Source organism: Calonectris borealis, chromosome 1 (genome assembly GCF_964195595.1).
Source record: "Calonectris borealis chromosome 1, bCalBor7.hap1.2, whole genome shotgun sequence".
In the NCBI taxonomy this organism is placed as follows: Eukaryota; Metazoa; Chordata; class Aves; order Procellariiformes; family Procellariidae; genus Calonectris; species Calonectris borealis.
The window spans coordinates 204,823,553-204,847,468 of NC_134312.1; the positions used below are offsets into that span (position 1 = coordinate 204,823,553).

At 35.6% G+C, this 23,916-nt stretch overlaps 1 protein-coding gene across 1 annotated transcript in view; it reads right to left on the reverse strand.

The window, feature by feature from the left end:
• The window catches only part of DYNC2H1 (dynein cytoplasmic 2 heavy chain 1), a 184,644-nt gene that overhangs the window by 69,010 nt on the left and 91,718 nt on the right, over positions 1-23,916 (reverse strand). The window contains exons 72-79 of the mRNA XM_075140082.1: positions 22,758-22,808; positions 20,585-20,662; positions 19,260-19,391; positions 17,308-17,380; positions 11,154-11,314; positions 6,548-6,673; positions 3,148-3,258; positions 1,078-1,233 (exon numbers count right to left, since the gene is read on the reverse strand). Of these exons, the coding sequence (XP_074996183.1) occupies positions 1,078-1,233; positions 3,148-3,258; positions 6,548-6,673; positions 11,154-11,314; positions 17,308-17,380; positions 19,260-19,391; positions 20,585-20,662; positions 22,758-22,808 (888 nt within the window). The remainder of the gene's footprint in view (positions 1-1,077; positions 1,234-3,147; positions 3,259-6,547; positions 6,674-11,153; positions 11,315-17,307; positions 17,381-19,259; positions 19,392-20,584; positions 20,663-22,757; positions 22,809-23,916) is intronic.

Below are 23,916 nucleotides of genomic sequence, written 5' to 3' on the forward strand. Positions count from 1 at the left end.
ATCCTACAGTCTCTCAACAGTGTTCATGTATTTTTTTTGACAGATCTGTATATGGACCCAAAACAACCTGAAATTCATTATAGAATGTAAGAGCTTCTAGCTGGGATTGCAGTCCAGCAATGTTAGAAACTGGTAATCTTAAGCAAATATAAAATCATCACTAAGTCTGCACACGAGACAAAGACAGTTACAGTGGAATTAAGGAGAAAGCAGTAATCCTATCGTGTCACTTGAAAAGCTGGTGGTAAAGAACATGAATTTGAACAAAGCCAAATGAGAGTTCATGTATCAGATCACTACTTTAAATATTTTCACCTATTCTACTTCTTGAACACCATATTCAAAGTCTGTTACTACAAGAGGCAGACAACCTTCTAAATTTTGCCAGTTAAAACTAGCAAAAAACTCTCAAACGTTCAGGCTCTGCCAGATCACATCTTTCAGATAACAGGTTAATTTCACCACTAGTCTAAATAAAATAAACAAGACAGAACAGTTTGTTGATTGGGGTTTTGTTCTGTTTAATTTAAGCATCTGTAGCCAGAAAGAAATGTTGCTTTAAACAAAAATTTATCTAAGGAAAAAATACATCGCAGTCTCTGATAACCACTATAATCCTCACAACAAATGAGTAAATTCCCTTGTTCTTCCTTCTCCTTGAACAGGGTTTGTATGCAGAAAGAGTAGACAATATCATCTCCTCCTTCCCACCAAAGCGTCTCTTTTCTCACATCTTCCATTCAATCATGTATGTTTCCAAGATATTTTTTTCGTGTCCCAAGCAAACAGGATTCACAGAATCTTTTCTGTGGGACCTCACTCCTGCATCAGTATCAGTTAGTACACAAATCACAAAATAACCCCATCCAGGCACTAGAATTTTCAGAGGGTTTCTAGGCTACCAAGATCTTATTTTGCAGTGAATTCAGAGACAATAATGAGGACAGGCACCAGAAGTATCCAAGTTTTACTCATCTCTGAACATGATCCAACATATACCTGATGAAAAATACTTCCAAATATAAAAGCTAATAAATGGGGTAATTTTTTAAACAGTAGCAAAAAAAAAATTATTACCTGAGGAATATAATTTCTTCTTTCTTGGCATACAGCATGAAACCATGCTAAACAAAAGAGAGAATGCGCTCGAGACAAATTTCCCTTTTTATTGATTTGCTCTGGTGTCCAAGATTCATAGGTTCGCAAGAGGTTCTTTTTGAGCCCTGGAGGTGCCTGCATTGGAAGGAAAAACACTGTTCTAGACAGAAAACCTGATACTTTTATGCACTATTTTCTTAAATTCTAACTTACAATTTATAACTTAATGAAATGACAAACAGTACTTAATAAAACAAAATTTAACAAGAAAAAAATCTGCTTGTAATAAATGGCCTAACAACAGAATGATCTTATACTGAAAACAGCTTGAACAACCTAAACATACCGAAATTGTAACCAGGACCAACTGATAGGAGAACTGAACTACACTAAAAGAACTTAGTGAAAGAATACTACTCTATCAAAATATAAGCTTAAAAGCAAATTCAATTTTTTTCAAGAACAAGAACCTCCTTCTGATTTTACAAGCTCAACTACCAATTATCATTTCTGTGATCAGAGCCAACTCGCCTTATGGCATCACCGCACTCTGTTCGTTAGTGTATAGATATGGCATATATGTATGATAAAATGCCAGTTCTCTGATTTAGTGTTAGGTAGCATTCACAACCAGTAGAAATAACTGCAGTTAAAGTGTATTATAATAGCAAAGATTACAGTGCTTAAAAGTAAAAACAACTGATTAAATACCCAGCCATTTTCAAATTATTTGCAAGTGTGAAGATAAATATAAATTTTAAAGACATTTAAATCACATTTTCATATTTATAAGAAAGTTCTTTCTTTCTTTTGAAAAATAATGTTTGTGAATGTTTCCATAAGATTACCACAGTTGTATATGTTGCATATCTTGTGGCAAATAATTGCAAAATACTGTAGTCAATTGATGATTTTCTTTTAAACTATCTACATCTTGATTAGTAACAGTTAAAGGATATACCACAACCATATAATAATCAAATATTATTAGCCAAGTCATTGGCTATCATTGCCCTTTCGGGGTAACAAAACATTTACTATAAATGAAAAAAAAAAGGCAACAAAAGGATTTAAAATATTCCGTCAGTGTGAAGTTCCAATTATTCCAAAGATAGTGGCATCAGTAACTTCAGGAAGCTAGATGAAAAGAAATGTGACGATCCTATACAGTCCTGTAGTTTCTGTACCACTGAAGCCCTCAATATAAGCAAGAAGGTACCCCAGAACTTTAAAAATACCTGCAGTCAATATAAAAGTGTAACAATTTTGGCATCTTGAAAGTCAGCAACATTGGACTCTCAAAGGTCAGAGCTTCTTGGTTTATCTGTAGGCAAAATCTCCACACTCCATAACCAATGGAAGAGTTAGTAGCACCCCTATCCATGATATCCATAATGGACATTAATGCAGAAGTGCATAAATGATTAGAGCACTTTCCCACAAGCTGGAGGAGCATGGTACCAGTTATTCCTTAGGTTGATCCATTCTGAAAGCAAAGCTCTCAATTTTTAATAAAGGCCTTTAACTGTATATTGTGCTATATGGGCGGAGAGCCACTTTTGTTAAAAGGGTCCAGTGAATATAAAGTTATGGGGCCAAAAAGAAAAATAAGGAAGAGAACGTATGATTCTGTGATCTTCAGATGAGTACATTCATCAAGAAGGAGGAATTCCTTGTTTTTCATCCATGTCTCAGCACCTGTGTAGGTTTTTGCCTTTAAGAAACACTGATTAAATGAATAAAAGAATTTGGAGCACAAAACAAATACTTTCATTTCAGACTTTCAGTTGGAAAAAATATCTGGAAAGAAATTTTACAAACACTCCCTTTAAAGCACAGCTTCTGCAAATTTCCACATATACATTATAAACGATCATTAAAAATCTTTCAAGGTAAATTCACAGCATTTTTTGTATTACATCTAATTGAAATATAAGGCAAAACCAGTTATGAAAATAGTCCACATTATCCAAACTTTATTCTACCTAAACATATAGTTTACTATACATCATGAAAACACGCAATAAAAGCTTTCCAAATAGATCTTACTTCATAAGTAATTTTCAGACTTGACTGAAGCAAAATCGGAGTAAATTTTGCATGAACTTCAGAAGTAAGCCAAAGGCGGAAGTTTGGTTGAGGCTGTAATGTATTCAGTTCCTATTAAAGAGATGTTATATATTGAAATAGTGGGTTTTTTGGTTTGTTTTTTTTTTTAATATACAGAACAGTATTTACAAAATTATAATATCCTAAATTAGAAAGTTAGGCTTGTCTAAAAATTCTTTAGCTGTTTTTACAAGTAAGGTTATTCAATAGACTATTGTTCAAGATGTTTTATCCCCACACATTCTATATGCCTGCCGTGTTCAAGTTCAAAGTTCATCCTAGCCTTGTCAAAATACTTGCAATTCCTTCCCAGATCCTAAATTCAGAGCATAAAAATATATAGCAGTTCTGTACTTCTTTTAAGTAAAAAATCACCAGAAGGCTACATCTCAAAAGATAAAGGCTTGGAATGCATATCAACAGCAGATCTCGATGACTTTCAACAACAGTATAGCTATATTAATTTCTCTTTCCTCAAGTGTTTGTTATATGCACACTTCACATATCATGATTCATAGAAAACTGAAGACAGGAAAATGGAGTTCTAAGAAAATAAATATTGTCCAATGCTATTTCAAATACAAAGGCTTCACAAAAAATATGTAATTACTGAATGTATGAAAACATACTGCTGGTGCTTTACATGCATCTGAAACACACACATTCTCCATTGAAGCTACCAAAGTTGTTTGACAATTGACTTGACAGCAATGTCAACAGTTTTGTTTAAGTGTCTTGGAAGAAACATAGCTCAAAAAACTCTAACAGATTTTAGCACAATCCATTCATTTTGATAATCTCTAAAACATGACCATAATAATTTTGGTTTCTGTGCTTTTAGTAAAGAAGAAAATTCTGTTAACCCATGAATCATTCTGCTCTTTAGGCAAAATGACAACTATATCTGATACCTAAAATCACAGAACCATTGAAGTTGGAAGGAACCTCTGGAGACTGTCTAGTCCAATCCTCTGCTCAAAGCAGTGTCAGCTACAGCAGGCTGCCCAGAGCTGTGTCCAGTCAGGTTTTCAATATCTCCAAGGATGGAGACTCCACAGCCTCTCTGGGCAACCTGTTCCAGTGTTTGACCATCCTCACAGTAAAAAAGTTTTGTCTTATGTTTAAATGTCATTTCCTGTATTTCATTTTGTGCTCATTGCCTCCTGTCCTGTCATGGGACACCATGGAGAAGAGCCTGGCTCTGTCTCCTTTACTCCTTCCCATTAGCCGATACACACTTAAACAATAAGATTGCCCCCGAGGCTTCTCTTCTCCAGGCTGAACAATCCCAGTTCTCTCAGTCTCTCCATGTATGACACATGCTCTAGTCCCATCATCACCTTCGTGGCCCTTTACCAGACTAGCTCCAGTATGCCCATGCCTCTCTTGTACTGAACACAGCACTCCAGATGTGTCTCAACAGGGCTGACCAGAGGGGAAGGATCACCTCCCTTGACCTGCTGGCAACGCTCTGCCTAAAGCAGCCCAGGAGGCCAATGGCCACGTTTGCCACAAGGGCATGTTGATGGCTCATAGTCAGCTTCTTACCCACCAGGACACCCAGGTCTTTTCTGCCAAGCTGCTTTTCAGTCAGTTAGCCCCCAGACTGTCTGGGTGCCTGGCGTTATTCCTCCCCAGGGGAAGTACCTGGCATTTCCCTTTGCTGAACTTCACAAGGTTCCTGTCAGCCTATGTCTCCAGTCTATTGAGGTCCTTCTGAATGAAAGCACACCCATCTCTTGTATCAACCATTCCTCCCAGTGTTGTATCATCTGTACTTGCTGAGGATGCACTCCGTCCCATTATCCACATCGTTAATTAAGATGTTAAATAATGTTGGCCACAGACTCAACCTCTGGAACACACCACTGATGACTGGCCTCCAGTCAGATTTCTTGTTACTGACAACAACCCTTTGAGCTCTGCAGTTCACCCAGTTTTCAATCTACTTCACTGTGGTACAGTTGAGTCCGTATTTCATCAGCTTGTCTATGAGGATGTTATGGGAAACAAACTAAGATACGAAAATGATCCACACCCTTGGAAGCAGGAGATTTAAGAAAAGAAAACAAAGGAATTTACATTCTGGTTCAAATGCAATCTGCAGCAGGCATCCTCTGATAAAAGAGTTTGGCTAGAAGACAGCTAAAGGCAGTCAGTTGTAAGCTGTGAAGCTATAATCTTCATATTGATAAAGTTCACATTGACCAGTGTGTCAGAATACATATTTCATCTGCTCAAATGGAAAGACTCTGAGAAATTTAAGTACCTGGATGAAACTGAACTATAAATAGGCAGGACTCTCTTAACGTTCAAACATATGAATTACATAGCCTCATGCTTGCTAATGGTATGCAAAACAGACAAGGTGATGTGCTGAGTCAAACAAGCAAATCTCAGTCTATATTAAGTTCAGCAGGAAGTTTAACACCTTCAGTACTATGTTCTTGTGGAAAGAATAAAAAAGTTCTGATATATATCCATATTTAAATACTTACAAGATATAAAATTTTATAATTAATAAGAGGCTTACGAACACTTCCTTACTCTTACTATCATATTCAGACTAGATGACACGTATCAGCGTTATCTTGCTTTGCCTTTCTCTCTTTTCAAAAAGGATTATATGAACATAAAAAAAGGCACATACATGCCACCTGGTCATTGCTAGACAGACAGAAGATAGACTTCAAGCTCATGTGCACGGAGAACACTTTACAGATAATCATCAGAAACTGGAAAATTAAGTTTGCAGTAACTGTTGATAGGAATTCCCTACCTTTCTTTTTTTGAGTTAGTTTGTTTTGTGGATTTCACAGTGACATACATGTAAAGTCACTTGGATCTAGTTAGCAAGTTAGTGATTTTACATGCCATAAGTAAGAGTGTGTTTCTATAAAACATCAGACGTTTTAATTTCAAATTAGCAAAAACCTCTTGGTGACTCAGACACAAGCTACACTTAACATAAAAGAACTAATAAAAAAAGTCCTAGAATGAAAAAAAAAAAAAAAAAAAAGAATACATTTAAGCATACATAGATTTAGAATTCAGCAAACATATAGTATCCTATAAAGTACCAGAAGTCCTAACAGGATCATTTGTTCACTCATTGTGGCAGAAATACTCTACACTGTATGAAAATTAAAGTGCTCACACAAAGGAAGGAGCTGCTTAGATCTGAAGCATTTCACCTTATTCACGATTGAGAAAACTGCAAAGGTTTATTTTTAAATTGTTGTAATTTTAAACATCAACATGGAAATGCCTGAAATGCCTCAGAAATGTTGCATACTAATTTTGTCTAGTTTCCAATACGTTCTTCTCTAGTTACTCTCACCTTTTCCAATACAGGAAGCCAAGATGTAACAAGATGCAGGTTCTTTAAACACAGCCATTCTCCATTGCGTGCACATTCTTTTAAAGTTTGAATAGCCAGGTCAGCTTGGCCTTGGCCCATTGCAATCTGAAATGAAAGACACAGTTGTATCAGGAATTTATCATACCTCATTTAACAGCTAAATACAAAATTTTGTTTCCAAGTTAGACTGCATATGTAAAAAAGCAGGTGTGCTAAAGATAATCAGAATTCTTTCTAATGTGATAGGCTACTAAGATAGGGAAAAGATTAATGAAAACATAGTTTTTCCTTTGCAACTTATCTAAGGAGAGTTTCTTAAAAAACACCATTACCTAGTCTTTTTATGGAAAAAAAACCATTTGGTGACAGTGATGGTATTCCCTGGGAACTCAAAAAGCAATTTAAGTATCAGTGACTGAACTGTATTACTGCAGAACTGCTGATACAATAAAAACAAGAGATAAATGAGAATGAATTTTCTTTTGACTGTAAGTTAGGAGTACTTCCTTTGAAGAGAAACACTCAATTTCATATTGAAATGACTGAAAAATTAAGGCTACTCTCTTTCTAACTGGGAAATATGAATAGCTTAATAGCCTTTTCTTCATTTTTTATAGTACAATATTGCTGCTAAAATAAATTTAGATCTTCAAATGGAAACACAAAGATCCTAAAAACTGAATTTTCAGATAAATTAGTGAAAACTGAAAATAAAGAAAGGACTTGTTCTGTGACACAATTACTGCAACAATTGATGTTAGACTATCTGTAGAGTACATTCACCTTAGTTCTCCCTTAGAATCTAATTGGAAGCTATACATAACAAAAAACCCTGAACCAAACAGGTTGAAAAGAAAGTGGTCTTAGCCAATCTGAAAAGTCATGTCTTGCCATTACTGCTATAACAAAATAGAACTAAATAAAATGGAGTATAATATCTTGAAATAAATTAAAATAGAACTGAAAGTCACCAGAAAATATGGCAGTACACCACACAAATTTAGTGGCCAGTTCTTTATTCCATATGAGAAATGATTCAACAGAGAAGAAAAATCTGATCTTCTATGTTCTGTTGAAATGCATGAGAAAGTGCAGGAAAAAAAAACAACAACAAAATATTCTCATTAGTAGGACAACTTTCAGCTGACTTAGCTTTGAGTACCGCTCCTTAATCAAATACCATTCCATGTTAAAATTAAAAAGCCGAACATGTATAGGATATTTAGAGATAAACACAAAAAGCCATGTGGCAGAGTAAGAAATATGCATTCTGAAACATTCACAGCTAGATCAGCTGGCAGTAGGATCTAAATCTTTACAATTTGATGGGAAAAATATATTACATCAGTGCACACTCCAGGAAAGGAACAATTTCAAGGACTATTTAAAAGCAACATTAAACTTGACATTTTCCATTTCTATGCTAACCAGTGAACAGCTAGATAACAACTCCCTTCCTCTGAATATTTCAAATGACAGAAGGAAATAACATTTTACAGAAAGGTATAAAGAGTATTGGTACTGTGTATTAGGAATATTAGGAAACCACTTGGATCATAGAATAATTTAAGTTGGAATGGAACCTGGAAGGTCTTAGTCCAACCTCCTGCTCAAAGTAGGGCCAGCTATGAAGACCAGACCAGGAGCTAAGGGCTTTGTCCAGTGGACTCTTGGGAACCTCCAAGGATGGAGACTGCACCGGGAAATCTGTTTGACTGTTCTCATAGTGAAAAAGCTTCTCCTTTCATCCAGTCGTAACGTCTCTTGTTACCATTTGTGCCCATTGCTTCCTTCTACCATGCCTGACTGCAAAGAGTCTGGATCCATTTTCTCAGTGACCTTCTTGTAGGTATTGAAAGGCTGTTATTAGGTCATCACAAAGACTTCTCTGCTGGCAGGGCACAGTCCTGGCTCATGTCCAGCTTTTCATCTACAAAAATCCTCCAGTCCTTTTCAGCAGAGGTCCTCCCCAGCCAGTCAATCCATTGCCTGTATCACTGCAAGGGTTTCTTCCTTCCCACGGGCAGGACTTCACATTTCTTGAGTTCTGTATGGTTCCTGTCAGCCAAGGAAAGCCCAGGAGAGTTGTGAGCCCATTGCTGACTAGGGCAAGGCACATAGTGACAAGGCACACGGAAAAGGTTGAGGTACTCAATGCCCTTTTAGTCTGAGGTTTCACTGCTGAGGCTTGTTTTCAGGCCTCTCAGGTCTCCCAAACCTTCAAGCAGGAGTGAAGCAATACCCACAGTAGAGACAGAGACATTTAGGAATCACTCAACACACTTAGAAATAAAAAAGTTCACATTAAGAGATGGGATGCATCCAAGAGTCCTGGGGGGCCAGCTAATGTCACTCCTTGCTCTCATCCTCAAAATGTTAGGTTGATCTGGGGTGTTTGCTAATGAAAAAGAAAAACATCACATTTATCTTCAAGAATGGCAAGGAGGAGAAAGATCTAGGTAATTACAGGCTGGTCAGTCTCCACTCAATCCCTGAGAAGGTTATGGAGCAAGTCCTCTTAGAAGCCATTTCTAAACACATGAAGAACACAAAGGTCAAAAGGAGCAGCCAATATAGATTTACCAACGGCAACTTATGCTTGACTTGACTTCATTGCTTTCTATGATGAGGTGACTGCCACTGTGGACAAGGGGGTGTCAGTAAATGTTGTATACCTTGACTTTAGTAAGGCTTATCCCCCGTATCACCAAATTGGAGAAATATGGGCTGCAGAAGTGAAAAATAGCATAGGCAGAAAAATGGGTGGACTGCTGGGCTCACAGGATGGTCAGTGGTGCAGAGTCCAGCTGGCAGCCAGTAACTAGTGGTATCCCTCAGAGATCAGTACTAGGACAAATACTGTTTAATGTCTTCATCAGTGACCTGGGTTATGTGACTGCGTGCACTCTCAGCAAGCTAATGGGTAACACCAAAGGAGTTGGGGGGGAGGGTGAGCAATCAATACACTGGAATACCAACCCTGAGTAGCAGGGTTGCTACTCAGATGGACCTAAACAGGCTGGAGAAACAGGTTGGCAGTTCATGAAGTTCAATAAGGCAAATGCAAAGTCCTACACCTGGGATGGAATTACCCCCTGCAACAGTACAGGCTAGGGTCTGCCTAGGAAGCAGCTTTAGAGAAAAGGAGGCCCTAGTGGACAAGTTGAATATGAGTCAACAATGGGCCCTTGCAATAAAGGCCAATCCCATAATGAGCTGTCATTAGTAAAAGCAGTCAGCAAGTCTAGGGGAGTGATCCTTCCCCTCTCTTTGGAAATTGTGAGACCACATCGGGAGTACTGTGTCCAGTTTTGGGCTCCCCACTACAAGACAGACATGGTCATACTGAAGTGACTCCAGAGCAGACCACCAACATGGTCAGGGCACACTGAGCAGGGTTTGTTTAGCCAAGCAATCAGGAGACCTTCTTGCCCTCTACAACTACCTGATTGAAGAATGCAGAGAAGATAGAGCCAGACTCTTTCAGAGGCACATGTGATAGGACACGAGTCAATGCACACAAGTTGGAACATGGGAAATACTGATTCAATATTAGGAAAAACATTCTCCTTTGAGAGTCATCAAATACCGGAACAAGTTGCCCAGAGATACTGTGGGATGTCCATCCTTGGAGGGGGGACCTCCCCTCTCTGAGCAGGGGGTTGAAGTAAATGATCTCCAGAAGTCCCTTCCAACCTAGGTTATTCTATGAATTTAACAGATACAGTAAATTTTTTCTTAAAAAAAGAAGAGTTGTTTTCAACACCTCTGCATAGATCCAATTTTGAAACAGACACAGAAAATATAAAGTGATTTCTTAACAGTATAATTCCTGATTAAAGTCTAGTCAAGGGGAATTATCTTCACCCAGTTCAGTTTTGTGTTGAATGAGAAACAGGGAAGAAGTTGTATACCATGACAAAAAAACATTATATTGGCTGGGCAAATAATTTCGGTGTTGTATGCCTATTCCTAAAGTCTGAGGGTTTTACCACATGGTTGATCTTAAAGACTTTTTTAAAAAGACTTGAAATATAAGCATCCTGTTCAGGAAGTCCCATCAAAAATTAATTGGTTAACATTTACTTGTAATTATTATTTTAGAGAATTTCACAAAATACCGAAGTATTCACAAACACTGAACATCTGATTTATGTTTTCTGCTGAAGAAAGAAATTTGCAAGTTCTATAAGCAGAGGAAATTATGAAGCCTATTTTTCAGTAGGTTTTGTTCATATTTCAATTATTTCACACTAAAAAAGATGATGTTTTAGCATGTGTAACGATTCTCAGTCTCTTTTGTTCTTTTCCATCTATCTTCTCATTTTTCCCTTCTCCAAGTTGGAAGAATGCCTCTCATGTGGATTCTCCTTCTGTGAGGATCAATAATTGTGTCTCTCTTCTCCAGCACATTTTGCCAATGGAATCAGAAGTTACTGGTGAGATAGGTGGGAATAACAAACACATAGACACCAAACTATGCTTTTACATACTAACTTCCTGAAAAACCAAGGTAAAACAGATATTACTACTGTAAAATTTTACACATTGTGGTTTTTAATCATTATGCTTATCTAAGACTGACCTGATGGTAGCACTCAGTATTTCTTTCAACACTGGCAAGTTCTTGCAACTCTTGAGAAGGATCAGCACCAGGAGAAATAATTATCAAAATTGGCTCAATTTCCAGAGTTTCTTTATACAGACGTTTCAAATTCAGAGGCGATGGAGATAATTCTTTTATTCCTATAATTAGAATTATTATGGAAATAAAGTGACTACACAGGATGGAGTGCTTCATTAACCACTTTAGAGGTCACCTGGCTTTCAAAGTTCTGTTCAATGCAAACCATAAAACTGGTCCTACAATGAGAACAAAATCCTTACAATACGCAGGTAGAAGGCACCCTATACTGATAAGAAAAAGACACAAACACCAAAACGGTGCCTGGACTACCAGCTTGACAAATATGAACGGCAGTCTTTATTTAGAATGTAGTCTTCGAGAAAACATATCAAAAAAGAAGAGCTGGAATATAAGAATATGAGAATTTGCTATTTGCTAAAACTAATTGCAGTGTGTATGTCCACATGCAGACCTTCTCTCCCGTATTGTCCCGAAAGCCTTAATTATTAGACTTTGACTTCACACAGTTCTTCGTACTACAATTACTTTAGTCTATTGTTTGCTTTAATATAGAACTTCAATGTTTAGAACGTTGACCTAGTATAGGCAAGGCATTTATACACGAGGTCAAAGCTAGGTGTATAAGTGTATCATAAACTTAAACAGTGTTAACCACATATTTGCAATGCAAAATGCATAACTGGTCCTTAAATAGTGAAGTGTTATGTGCAATGGGAAATCACAACATAAAGCAAGACAGAAGAGCCCAAATCAGTGACATCTATGCCACACCCACTAAAAGATGGAATACACATTTCCTTGAGGGCACAGCCTGCTTTCAGACTTGAGTTATTATCTCCACATAGAATACTATATAATTTGAATATAACAGGTTAGGCTGGCAAAGGTTAATATGAGGTCTGGGTTCTCTTCATGTATCTGTACAGAAACTCTAACAGATGCAGCTAAACAGATAAAATCACTATCAATCAAAACCCTTTAGAAAAATTGAATTAAACAAGACTAATATTGGAAAATATTTTCGTTTTACATTCATTACGTGTGTAGAGGTAATATAAGCAGAGCTAAATATATAAACTGAGGCCATAAGGCAATTGATACGGGCAGCTCCCTTGATGAGTTCTGCTGCTCACTGCCAATAAGCCCTAAACCCTACAAGATCCATAAAATAACACTGAAATTGAAGTAGGGCTATTCAGTGCTGGACTGAAGCATGCTCAGCGAGTAAGACTCTTCAGGGACGCTTAGCTGCCAGAATCTCAAAAATGTCTGACAAACATCTGCAAGTTGTTTCTCAATGAATCCTATATTGGCCAAATCTGGATGCATCTTCAGTAGGCCTGAAAAAAGCTTACACTTTGAATGGAAGCTGCCCAGCATACTAGCTTTCAAGTCATACCTCCAAACTGAGCTTATAGTAGCATTTTTCACAAATACAAGGTACTCCAGATTTAACATTCCCTTCACTAACATCATAAATGGAAATAGCTAAGCTATTGGTGGGGAGGGAAGAAAGAAGGAAAATAGACAAATTAGCCAAGAAAAAAAAAGTAACTTGATATATATATCTAGAGATTGGTTTGGTTTTTTTCAACTACAGTCATTATTCAAGCTACTTGAGTCACTCTAAGCAATAAAAGAAAAATATCAGGAAGTAGAACATGATAGCATTCTCTAGGGTAGGAATGTTTATTTTAGTTAGTTTTTATGAAAGAGTGCTTACAACGCTGAAAATGGAAGATGGTATTATGCCTAGAATTAGAAAAACCAACATCAAATATTTCTTTTTGTGGATGAGGACAAGGAAGAGGTACTTGTGATGCGTTCTGATATTTGGCCTATAAACCACTGCCTTGCACCTTAAGCAAGTTTCACCTCCTCAAATCCCTCTCTACTGAGTTGTATTCACTGTAACTACATTTCACTGTTGAACTATCAAAACATAAATGTTTCCTCATTAATTTAATATAAATATTAAAACTTTACATAAAGCATTATTAGAACTTACTCACTATCTACATAAGCAATAAAGATATATTGAATCTTAACACCAAATTTTAGATCAAAATCTGATTAAAAGTAAAGTATTGGAAAGGTAAATTTTAAGTTTTATTAACTTTTATTTCAGTGAAGAAAATAACTTTGAAAATCTTCACTACTGTTTCCAATCCTATGAAAGATACAGGACTAAAAATATCTGTTGAAGTCAACAGGCAGCAAGGATACAAAACCAAACAGAGATCTTTCTGACCACTAATTAACGCTGCGGAATGGGCATCATGCAATGCTGCAGATATGCGTTATTACATGGAAAGGCAGAACAGATATACAAAGTCATAGAAGTAAAATCCATTCGGTCTTTTAAGTACTGTGTTATTACTTCCAGTTCAGAAACCTTGGAGACATACAATACTGGTCACTGCAAAAGGTTTCACTATAAGCTTGTGATGTTCTTATACTCTTGCCTTGACATTTATTATTTGTCATTGATAAAGACAGTAACACACTAGACAGACCTCTCTTCTTCACTTGTTCAACAATTCTTAAGTTCCTGTTCCTAAGACTGCTTTGCTGCTACAAAGAGGTGCATGGAATATACTGCAATCAAGATAAACCAGAGACTGTTGGCTGTATTATTATTTTTAGCAGTGCAAGCAGAAGGCACACAGATTCTTGAGAAGCTTAATTGATTAGGAGTTTTGATATCCTACATAACTCTATGTGAACTGGGGACTATTGCTTGGCCTTGCATTATCTGAGGAATAGAATAAAAAGCTATGATTGGGCAATAGATGAATGTGTGTACACCTGCAACTTAAGTTATATAATAATGTATTTATTATAATGACGCTAATTTAAAAGAGGTGCAATTGTAAATGAGTAACTGCCTAACCAAATATATTGTAGCACTCTTGAGATGCATCATTTAGAAAATTAATACATTGTAAGTGTTCTTCCATAAAACAGTTTGGTTTTTTAGAAATCTGGACACAATGTTTAGAAAAAGCATAGCTATGCTGAAGGTGCTTTTTGTTTTAAGGAAGCTCAACAGAAGTGAAATATAGAAAAACTACAATACAGCCCTAACTATTCCTAGCCATTAGAATTAAAGCTACAGCCAGGATTACATTTAGAGAACTGAAAAAAAGGACTTCAGTGTTTTCAGGGTAAATCAATAAGCACTCATATTCCAGATAATAACTATGCAGTCAGACTGGGAATTCCTGACATACTTTTCTGCCTCCATGTTCTGTTCTGACAGAATTTCTTAAATCTTACTATCCAAACTGACATCCTGATATGAAAAGAAAAAGCATATGTGAAAGCAAATAACTCTTCAGAAAATGTCTAAAGTGGGTGGGTGGGTGGAAATCAAAGAGGAAAAAAGAAAGACCTGACATATAAATACAAAGTTTAGCACAGCATGCAAACTTCACATTTTGTATAAACTGATGAAGCTTCCATAAAATCAATGAACAACTTCTCACAAAACTTCTGTACTAAAGTCAATGCAATTAAACCAATCTACAACAGCTGGAACTTGAACTCAAAGTGCTTGTTAAAATTCCTTCTGTTGGTGATCTGTACACAGAGAAACAATGTACAAAAATATTAGTAAATGTATTATTACTATTTACAATTCCAATACAGAAAGCAGGAGAGGTTTTTTTTTTTATTTTGGCAAGTAATTTTATTTTCGCCTAGATACAATGTGACCATGAGAGCTCTGGTCTACTTTATAGAAAATGGGTCTGTGGGAATAAAATACAGACTTGTTTAGCCTGCACTGATTTTCTTTCTTTGTATCTCTATTGCTTTTTTGAAGGATATGAAAATGCCAGTAATTAAAATCAATCCTCTTTAAATACTATTTCTGATGTAGCCAGACTCAAAAAACTAAGTTAAAGCAGATACGAAAAAAACCCAACTCAATAAGCGCTATGGAATGATTTGGGAGTATACTGTCAGTATGATTTTTGTTAACATGGTGCATTTCAGTATAGCATGTAAAATAAAGAAATAAGCATACTTTGGGTGCCCACAAAATACATTTTTAGAAAATTCTTATGAACTTTATCTTTAAAAGAAAATATTTTAATCTCCCTTCATTCATAAATTTAAAAGTATATGTAAAAGATGAAGAAGGAAAAAAAAACCATATCTGGATAAAATAGAAATGGGAGGCTTTCTTGTAGGCTATTACAGCTCTTTTGGAACTCATTTTTTTCACAGGAAAATAGCCTAAGGAGATTTGAAACTTAACGGTTCCCTTTTGAACTAAGTGAAACAGTTTATTTAAGAAGCTTCAGGGCAAAGACCCTGAAAAAGACATGACAGAAAAAAATATGAAAAAAATATTCATACAAGCTTGACCCCTTTCATTAGTTGGAAAGTGTTAGTCATGGGACATGGTTTAGTGGGCATGGTAGTGTTGGATTGACGGTTGGACTCGATGATCTTAGAGGTCTTTTCCCACTTTAATGATTCTATGATTCTATGATTCTATGATTTATGACATGATCTCAAAATAAAATCTCACTGATATGCATGAAAAATCTGTGGATGAAACCTTGCCTACAAATGAAGTCTGGTATTTTGCCTTCCTCAGTGAGACTGTAATTTCATTCAATAAAAACCATTCCCTTGTGGAACGCCTCCAGGGAACTGGTATCAAGATAGACCTAACCAATTTATGTAATACATTAAGATTTGGAAGATAGTAAGTGGGTGAATAAACTTTGAATTCAGGTCTCTGCTGGGCTTTGAGATGCACGTACTGCAGATCACATTTTGATTCCACAGGCAGGGACGTTGTCTGTGTGGAACCTGTACACTCACCATGATGAAAGTACCCTCTCTATCTACTAATGTTTGACAGAGTAGGCTAACCTTACTCCTGAAAATACTGGCCTTGGTGGCAGACATGGAATGAATTTTGACCAACAAATAATGCCCACAGACAAAGCGTAAAGAGGAAGTGAGACACTCTCACACAAATGCCATTAAAAATGCAAGAATCAGAGACCTAAACTCATACCTAATCTTATACTAATAAGAAATGACACATATTTCAAGAACTTCAAATTACCACAGTCATTGTTTTTCATATGTAACTCATCTATCGGTTTACCATGCAAAATTGCCCATCTCAAGATCATTCAAACTGCAAATCTTTACAAGTACTGGAAGTGTAAGTCCAGCCATATTACCTGGGCAGCCTATAAGTCAATTTTCCAGGTTCATTTTCTACCACGTTAACAACAGCCTTTGCCACTTACGTTTAAGGTCTTTACAATCTAGATCCTTTCCCTTCTGTTAATCCCACTTCTGTCCTGACACTGTACCACATTAAAAACAACAAATTCTGCCTTGTCCCTACATAACGCAGGGGGTGACTTTTAAAACTACAATATCCACCCCAATGAGACACTCGTAATTCATCTTCCATATGCGTATTGTCATTAACTGCTAAAAACTGAAGGAAGGCTTTGGTGTGCTGTATTGGAATATTAAAATTATTTGGAATATAAGTCCCAAACCTCAAAAAGGAAACAGATAGACTAGAACAAATGGACAATCATAGTATTGAATCACTCTAAATCAGTGTATTTCTAAACAGACAGTAAAAATTGTATTACAGTCCAAAAGACTGACAAAAATGACTGATAATATAAAACAATCTTTTGAGATCCAATTTACAAAATCTCAAACATAATGGTTTTTAAATGGTAAATTACATTAAATTAAATAATCTTTCTGGAAAATTTGTGTCTTAAGGAAAATGCTGCAGTGTAAAACTTACAGAAAACCAGCTATCCTCCTTTCTTAATTACTCCAGTGTTCAAGAATTCATTAAAAGAATCTGACAGATTTTTATTATATTTTAAATCACTATGCAAACCAAACCATTTTAAAAGCACTTTTTAACAATTCTTTACAGGAAAAAAAAAATCAGCAAAACCATTAACAGCATATTTTCAAATCCTAAAACTTAGGGATTCCATAAGAACTATAAAACAAAAGAGAAACATAGGACAAAAAAATTTATTTAATTGCTGTGTGGAAAGACCCTGGCAAAAAATTAACTTACCTAGGGTTTTACATGCAAAAAGAGCCATGGCACTCTGTAGCCTGTCTGGTCTGACAGCCTGGATCACAAGTACCTTAAAATAAAATATATTCAGGTGAGATGAGTTTATAAAAGTATATTGTGACAATTTAAAAAGCAAGACTCTTCAGAAAAACTTATATTCTCCGAATATATAGAGCTATCTGATCATTCCTTTCCAAGGTATTCTAATGTAATTGTTCTTTTGTGAGTAGCTTTTCCTATTAATAGAATCAGAAGATAGATCTACATCTAATGTCTATTTGTAAGCTGGAACTTTTTCTACAATGTTTTCGAAAAAAGGTAGCTATGTGGGTAGCTGGAATGACAAAAAGCAAACTTAGCTTTATACTGGTAATCTAAATTCTATACATGTATTTAGGCAGTAACTTCCTAACTGGAATGTTTCTGAATTCAGTGCAGTTGTACAGTAAAATAATCAGTTTTGAAAGAATTTCCTTTGTTTAAGCACACCTTTAGAATTTTACATCTAATTTTTTTTTTCTGAGACATTCTTTCAGACATCCTAGTTATGCAGATGCTTTTACTGTTCTTCAAAAGACTACAGAAGACAAACAGCTAATCAATTCAGATACAAATTAAAACAGCAGTTTCCCCACCAGCTACCTCTTTTTCAGTTAACTTCCTGCAAACGTTCACTGCAGGAAACTGCAGGCAACTAATGCAACTTCAGTAGAAATTATTTGTTAAAATCACCACCCTCCTCCTATCCCCTTACTTGCAGACCTGTAAGCCACAATTCTGAACCTACCATCACATTCCAGTTTCCAAGTCTGGAATATCTGTTGTTAGTTTTGGAGGAAAAATTTAACTTCATTAAATTTTTAAGAAAGTACTACTTTTTAAGCCTGAGATTACATTAAGTGTTACTGCACTACTTTTAAGTTTAACATACTGTTTGAAAGAAACTAACTTATGAGTGGCATATGAATCTAACCAGATAGTTTCAGTACATTTCATCAATAGAAACATTCTTAATACTTTCTGTGCAAGGAACTAAATACGTAATATGCGGTTCATTCCAGATTTATTTTCCTATAAATGCAGAATTTTTATGACAACACATTGCACACATACAATTGCTCTTCTGCATTTCATCAAATCAAACATGACTCAGACAAATTCCTTTGCAAAATGGTTTGTTCCTAAATTCCATGCATGCTATTTTAGAAATTCTCCTCCTCCAGAAAAACTCCAAATAGAGAGCCCCTAAGAGCCAACCAGCATGAAAGTACATTGTCTTATATCTCACCCCTTCTTTGGATGGGCCTTCATTTTATATGAAGTGACTTCAAATGAAAAATCACAGCATCATTTGAAAGTAAGTAACACCCTTTCTTCCATAAACACAAGAGGGATGACATTTTTCTCTTCCAGAGGAGAAGGATCCCTGGGTGGAGGAAGGAACCTGTGCCTCCAACATTCTTGGTGAGTTCTTTAACCACCAAGCTTTCAGAAAGAGTAGTATTTCATGACTACTATTCTAAGAAGCAGTGGCTGCTACTGGGTTTTGTGGTTTTCAGTCAGACGTGTGAGTTTGCACATTTAATGATGAACTAAATTAATGATGCTCAACAAGCTGACAAATTCTGCAGTAACAAAGCAACCATGAAATAATTTTAATACCTATTCAGAAAATTAATTCTGTGAATATTAATAAAGAGCTTGTTACCTTGCAGTTGCAGCCAATGCGCCAACATAGAAAAGACTCAGATAAGAGAGAACTAAATACGTATTATAGAAAGAAAAATAAATCCTTAGACTAAATAAACTAGTTAAGTTGTAAGACAATGTAGATACTGTCACTGCTTATAAATCAACCAGGCCTGAAGCCTAAATTTCCAAGACGTAAAAACTTATTTTCAATGCTGAACTCATAATTATTTTAAAATAATTTAATATGGAAAGATTACCTGCTGAAATAAGGAAATTCTTTTTACAATAATAGATGGAAAGTCTTGTTCACACACAGAGCTCTGAGAAAAAGTGTGCCACAGACCTTCATCTTCAAAGAAAAGTGTCTGATAGAGACCTGGGAGAGAAATCTACAAAACAAATCATGCATATTTAACAATAAAGAAGAATAGCCATTTGGACATTGTATATATTAATTAATTTACAAATACCACTATGACCCTAAACCTGTAAATACTTGTGCATATCACATAACTCAATTCAATTTTATCCTCAGAGTTAAAGAACAAAAGGGTATGTTTTCAAATCAACCATTTGTTTACCTATTCCCTGGAAATGTTAAGTCTGTATTTGCTCGATATTTTTGCTTTTAAACTTCTAGGTGCTTTGTTTTTAAACTTTGGGCTCTACCCAACTGGGCTCTACTTCTTTCCTTTAATCATGACCAGGTTCTTCTTCTACCAGTACATGCTACTGATTCACCCAGTTACTTTCTGTTTGTTAGTTAGTTTGTTTGTTTAAGCCCCTAACAATCATGCTTGCCACACCATTATTGCAATTGTTCCTGATCCCTGGTGAAGAGAAATGAAAAATAATGAACTCTGGATTTAGCAGCAAAAGTCCTTGCCAAAGATTGGTCAAGGTTTTCCTTCTTGCTGCTGAGCTACATGCGGGAGGAGAAGAGCCCGAGACAGAATTTCAAGGACTAGTATTTTCATTTAGTTTCCTTCAGGATCAGAGAACTTCAACATTGATTGTTATGGGATTAATCAAAGCAAGAAAGTGTTTTTTGTTTTAGTTTGAAATTACTTGATCTGAGCAATAACAAACTCTGAAATCCCTTTAAAGGTGTGCATGGAAATCTGATAAGTAGAAAACTAGTTTCCCAATTAACAGTTTATGGTTTTTAATACAATATGAAGTGGTTTGTGAAAGTCATTACATAACAGAAACCTGCAACTTAAATACTCTTTGCAATTTTTCTTCTGTATATTTTTCTGTCTATAGAAATTGTAGTACCTGGGTAGGCTTACAATATTTTCTAATCTAAGTAAGATGATGGGTTCATTCACATGCATTGAAATTCATTGTTAAATGGTGTAAAGATGTACATTAAAAGGCTCAGAAAAATGAGATGAAATTTAAAAAACATAGAGGTTTTTTCTCAAATGGGTATATATTAAGCCATGGTTTTTGGAAGATATAATAAACAGTTTAAAATAACAAAATATTTCCATCTGACAAATACTGAAATATGAGTATTCAAGTCCAAATTACTATTTGCTGAAACCAAAGGCTTTTTAAGCCACCACGTGATGTATACCTTCAAAGATGCTACTGCCCAGGCTCGGTCCTGTTCTATCCAAGAGGGAATCTGGTCACGAACACTTCTTTGTGAATCCTTATTGAAGCAAGTTACATGTTATACACAAACGTTTTGTGAAACATTATATTCAGTAATAATATTGTGAAAACCACGTTTTTAATAAAAATAGCACTCATAACAGGAATCTTTCTGTGGTCTTTTGCTAAGTTCATAAATGACATAACAGAAACAAATCTACCAGTAATTTGAGACATACTGTTCACATTAACTTTTGCTTAACTACTTGAGACTGAAAATATTTTATCATTTAGAGTATCTGTATGACACCCTCAAGTCTAAGTAGTTTTCTTTTCCTTTAAAAACAAGTGACCCAAATGATGGACTATCTGTATATGCACTCTGAACAACTGACTTCAAAAAATAACTCCATCGTGGGTATTCACAGTCATAAAGAGGATAGTTCTTTACACAAAGAGTAATTCTGGCATAATTCACTAGGCAAAACATCACTTTTGGACATCTCTGCACTGGTAAAGTTTGGCCACAGCTCTATGTTTCTGCTCCTTAGATGTTGGGCATGGAGGAAATTCTAAGGATGAACAACATAGCTTAAGCTCCAGTGGAATCTCTGTATTCACCATATTAGTTTTTATAAAAAAATCTTACAGTACCCATTAACCAGTCTGACAGTCTCTGTATGGAAATGTACCTCTCAACGATTGAGCAACTTTAAGAGTAATCTTAAACATTCAGCAGAAAAAAGGAAAGCTCTCTTGTGAAAGGATAGCTCAGCCACGAGCTAGGAAGTCTGAGAAAGAACAAAAGTAGGAAACTCGGAAGCAATTCTAGGAATAAACTTGAGATGGGTCTGCAATATATATGTCAGTTAGAATTGGGGTTGAATTATGTATGTCCACAATCTCTCCAAAATCTATGAGTTGTTTGTTAGGTGGGGTAGAAGTAGGACTAGTGTTAAATTCCATTATACAATCAGATCTCACATAGCTTGAAAATGACCTACTGCAAGAAAATACTTGACATTCACCACGTTCACTGACATCTAATTGAATTACAAAGACTCCATAGAGATGGAGAGAGACTTCTATGTTCACACTGAAATGCAAAACCTGTGGAGTCATCTAAGGGCTAGAGAAACTGAGAATTTAAGGATCTTTTTAGCAATCAGCTGCCTAAGTAAGGAAATCTGAGTAATACATTGTGTTTTAAGTGACTTGCCACTTCTGGTAGCATGCAGGTGAACACAGTTGATGTCACGGATATTCTAAAAACAAAGTACTCACACTGGTAATTGTCTTCTACCACTGGATGTATGAGATACCCTGACAAATATCTAAACAAGGCTAAAGGTTAAAAGTAATTGGGAATGATGAAAACTGCAGCTAAGCCTGATGGAAATGAGCTAGCCTGACCCGGAATGAAAGAGGAGATTAGCAACAGAAGAGGCTGAGCTCATGATTCCTGACTGGGCTCATGTTTCCTAAAAAACACCTTTCAAAACTTTTGTCAAAATATTTGGTTCAAAGAAGGGCTATAATAGATAAGACTATGGAAAGCTTAATTTTTTTCTCTACTCTTTGCTACTGGAAGGTTGTTTTGTAAGCATACAGATTCAATAGAATTGAGGGACAGACACATAGTAAACTACAGTATGATTGGTCAGACATGGAACAGAAGCTTTTTAAGCTAGCTCTGTCACCTAGGAAAGTATATAAATACAGCTCCAGATGCAGAACTCTGAGGCTGAGGAAAAAAAGCATGTCAAATTAGCAAAGTGTGTGGACAATCCCATCAATCCATACAAAAAGTACCACTCATATATGATAGTGGGAGAAAGAGGGATTCAGAAACACTGATTTTAGTTACAGAAGTGGGCTTAAAACCTTCTCAAATATACCATTGAAAAAAAGAAATTGCAATCCTGATAACAGGGAAAAAAAAAACAGCAAGAAATGCAAAAAGTTATGCAAATTAGAAAATGAGTGCCATGTTCAAAAAGTTTTATAATATTTATATTTCTATGTGAGAATTTATCTGTTCCTTTCATGTATTAATACAATCAATCAAACAATATGGTAAGAATACAACCTTAACTTTTCAGGATTTAAGTAAATATTCCTTATTTCAAAATGCACAAATAAATGTAGCTTACTGATTTTCTTATGGTATCTCCAATGATCACACCTGTAAAAGTCTCCCATTCCTAGGGGGAATAAATAAACAACTCAGATAAGTCACAAGATATCTTTAAGAATAAAGATTAATGTGTAGTAGCATGTAGGCAAAACAGGAAGATAAACAAAACCTAGATTCTGAAAGAGTTATAAGACATTTTTAAAACTCCAGGTAATACTACCAGTATGTAATTCCTTTTGCAGAATCCAAGCTAAGCAATTGCAGTGCTTTACAAGCCCTATCCTTTCTCAGCACCCACAGCTGCCACCCAGATCACCTAACTACAGACTAGCAAGAAGTAACATACTTGGCTGGCAAAGACACACATACTGCCTGATAGGGTATCAGCAGCTTACATAGAACAGATAACTACAGAATCCATATTTCAATATTGTTTCATGTTATAGTATCCAAAAGATGCAGTTACTAGAACAAGAGGAATACTTAGTATAATAGATTGGTATTATGAACACTTTGGTTGCATTAAGAAAGGGGAAATGTAAGTTGAATTTATGTATGATTGAATCTTTTAGACTTGGTATTTGTATCCAGGAAGACAGCTTTTAATAATTTTAAGAGAAATTACATTATTTAAAAACATACTAGAAATGACATAATCCTATATTTGGAGGTGGTAAGAAATATACTAAAAAACCTTCAGAGTATTGAAATTTTACATTATCAGTATTCATAATTCTATGATAAAGAATTTTTTTTTTAATTGTTAAAGACAATAGTAACATTCCAAATGAAAAAGTCAATCAACTAGTACTACTCTGATACAGACCACAGCATAGCTTTTTGCATCCATCGATCTAGTTGAGTCTTGAAACAACTCTCTCTTTCAATCACAAACTGATGATCCCCTTCCAATTACAAAGAAAATGCTCATGCATAGAAAAATACATGAAGGTTTCCTAGTTTTAAAACCAGAAATCGTATAATATTTTTATGAAGAAAAGCAGAAGTATAATATGTAGAGACTTGTAAAACTACCTCTGAAAAATCTATACATATGGATTCAGAAAGAGAATGTCTCTACTAAGAGCCAAGGCATTCTATAATATAATGGTGAAGTTGTACTACAAAATTTCTCATCACTATGCAAAAAAACTCGTAAGTGCAGAAGGTTGAAC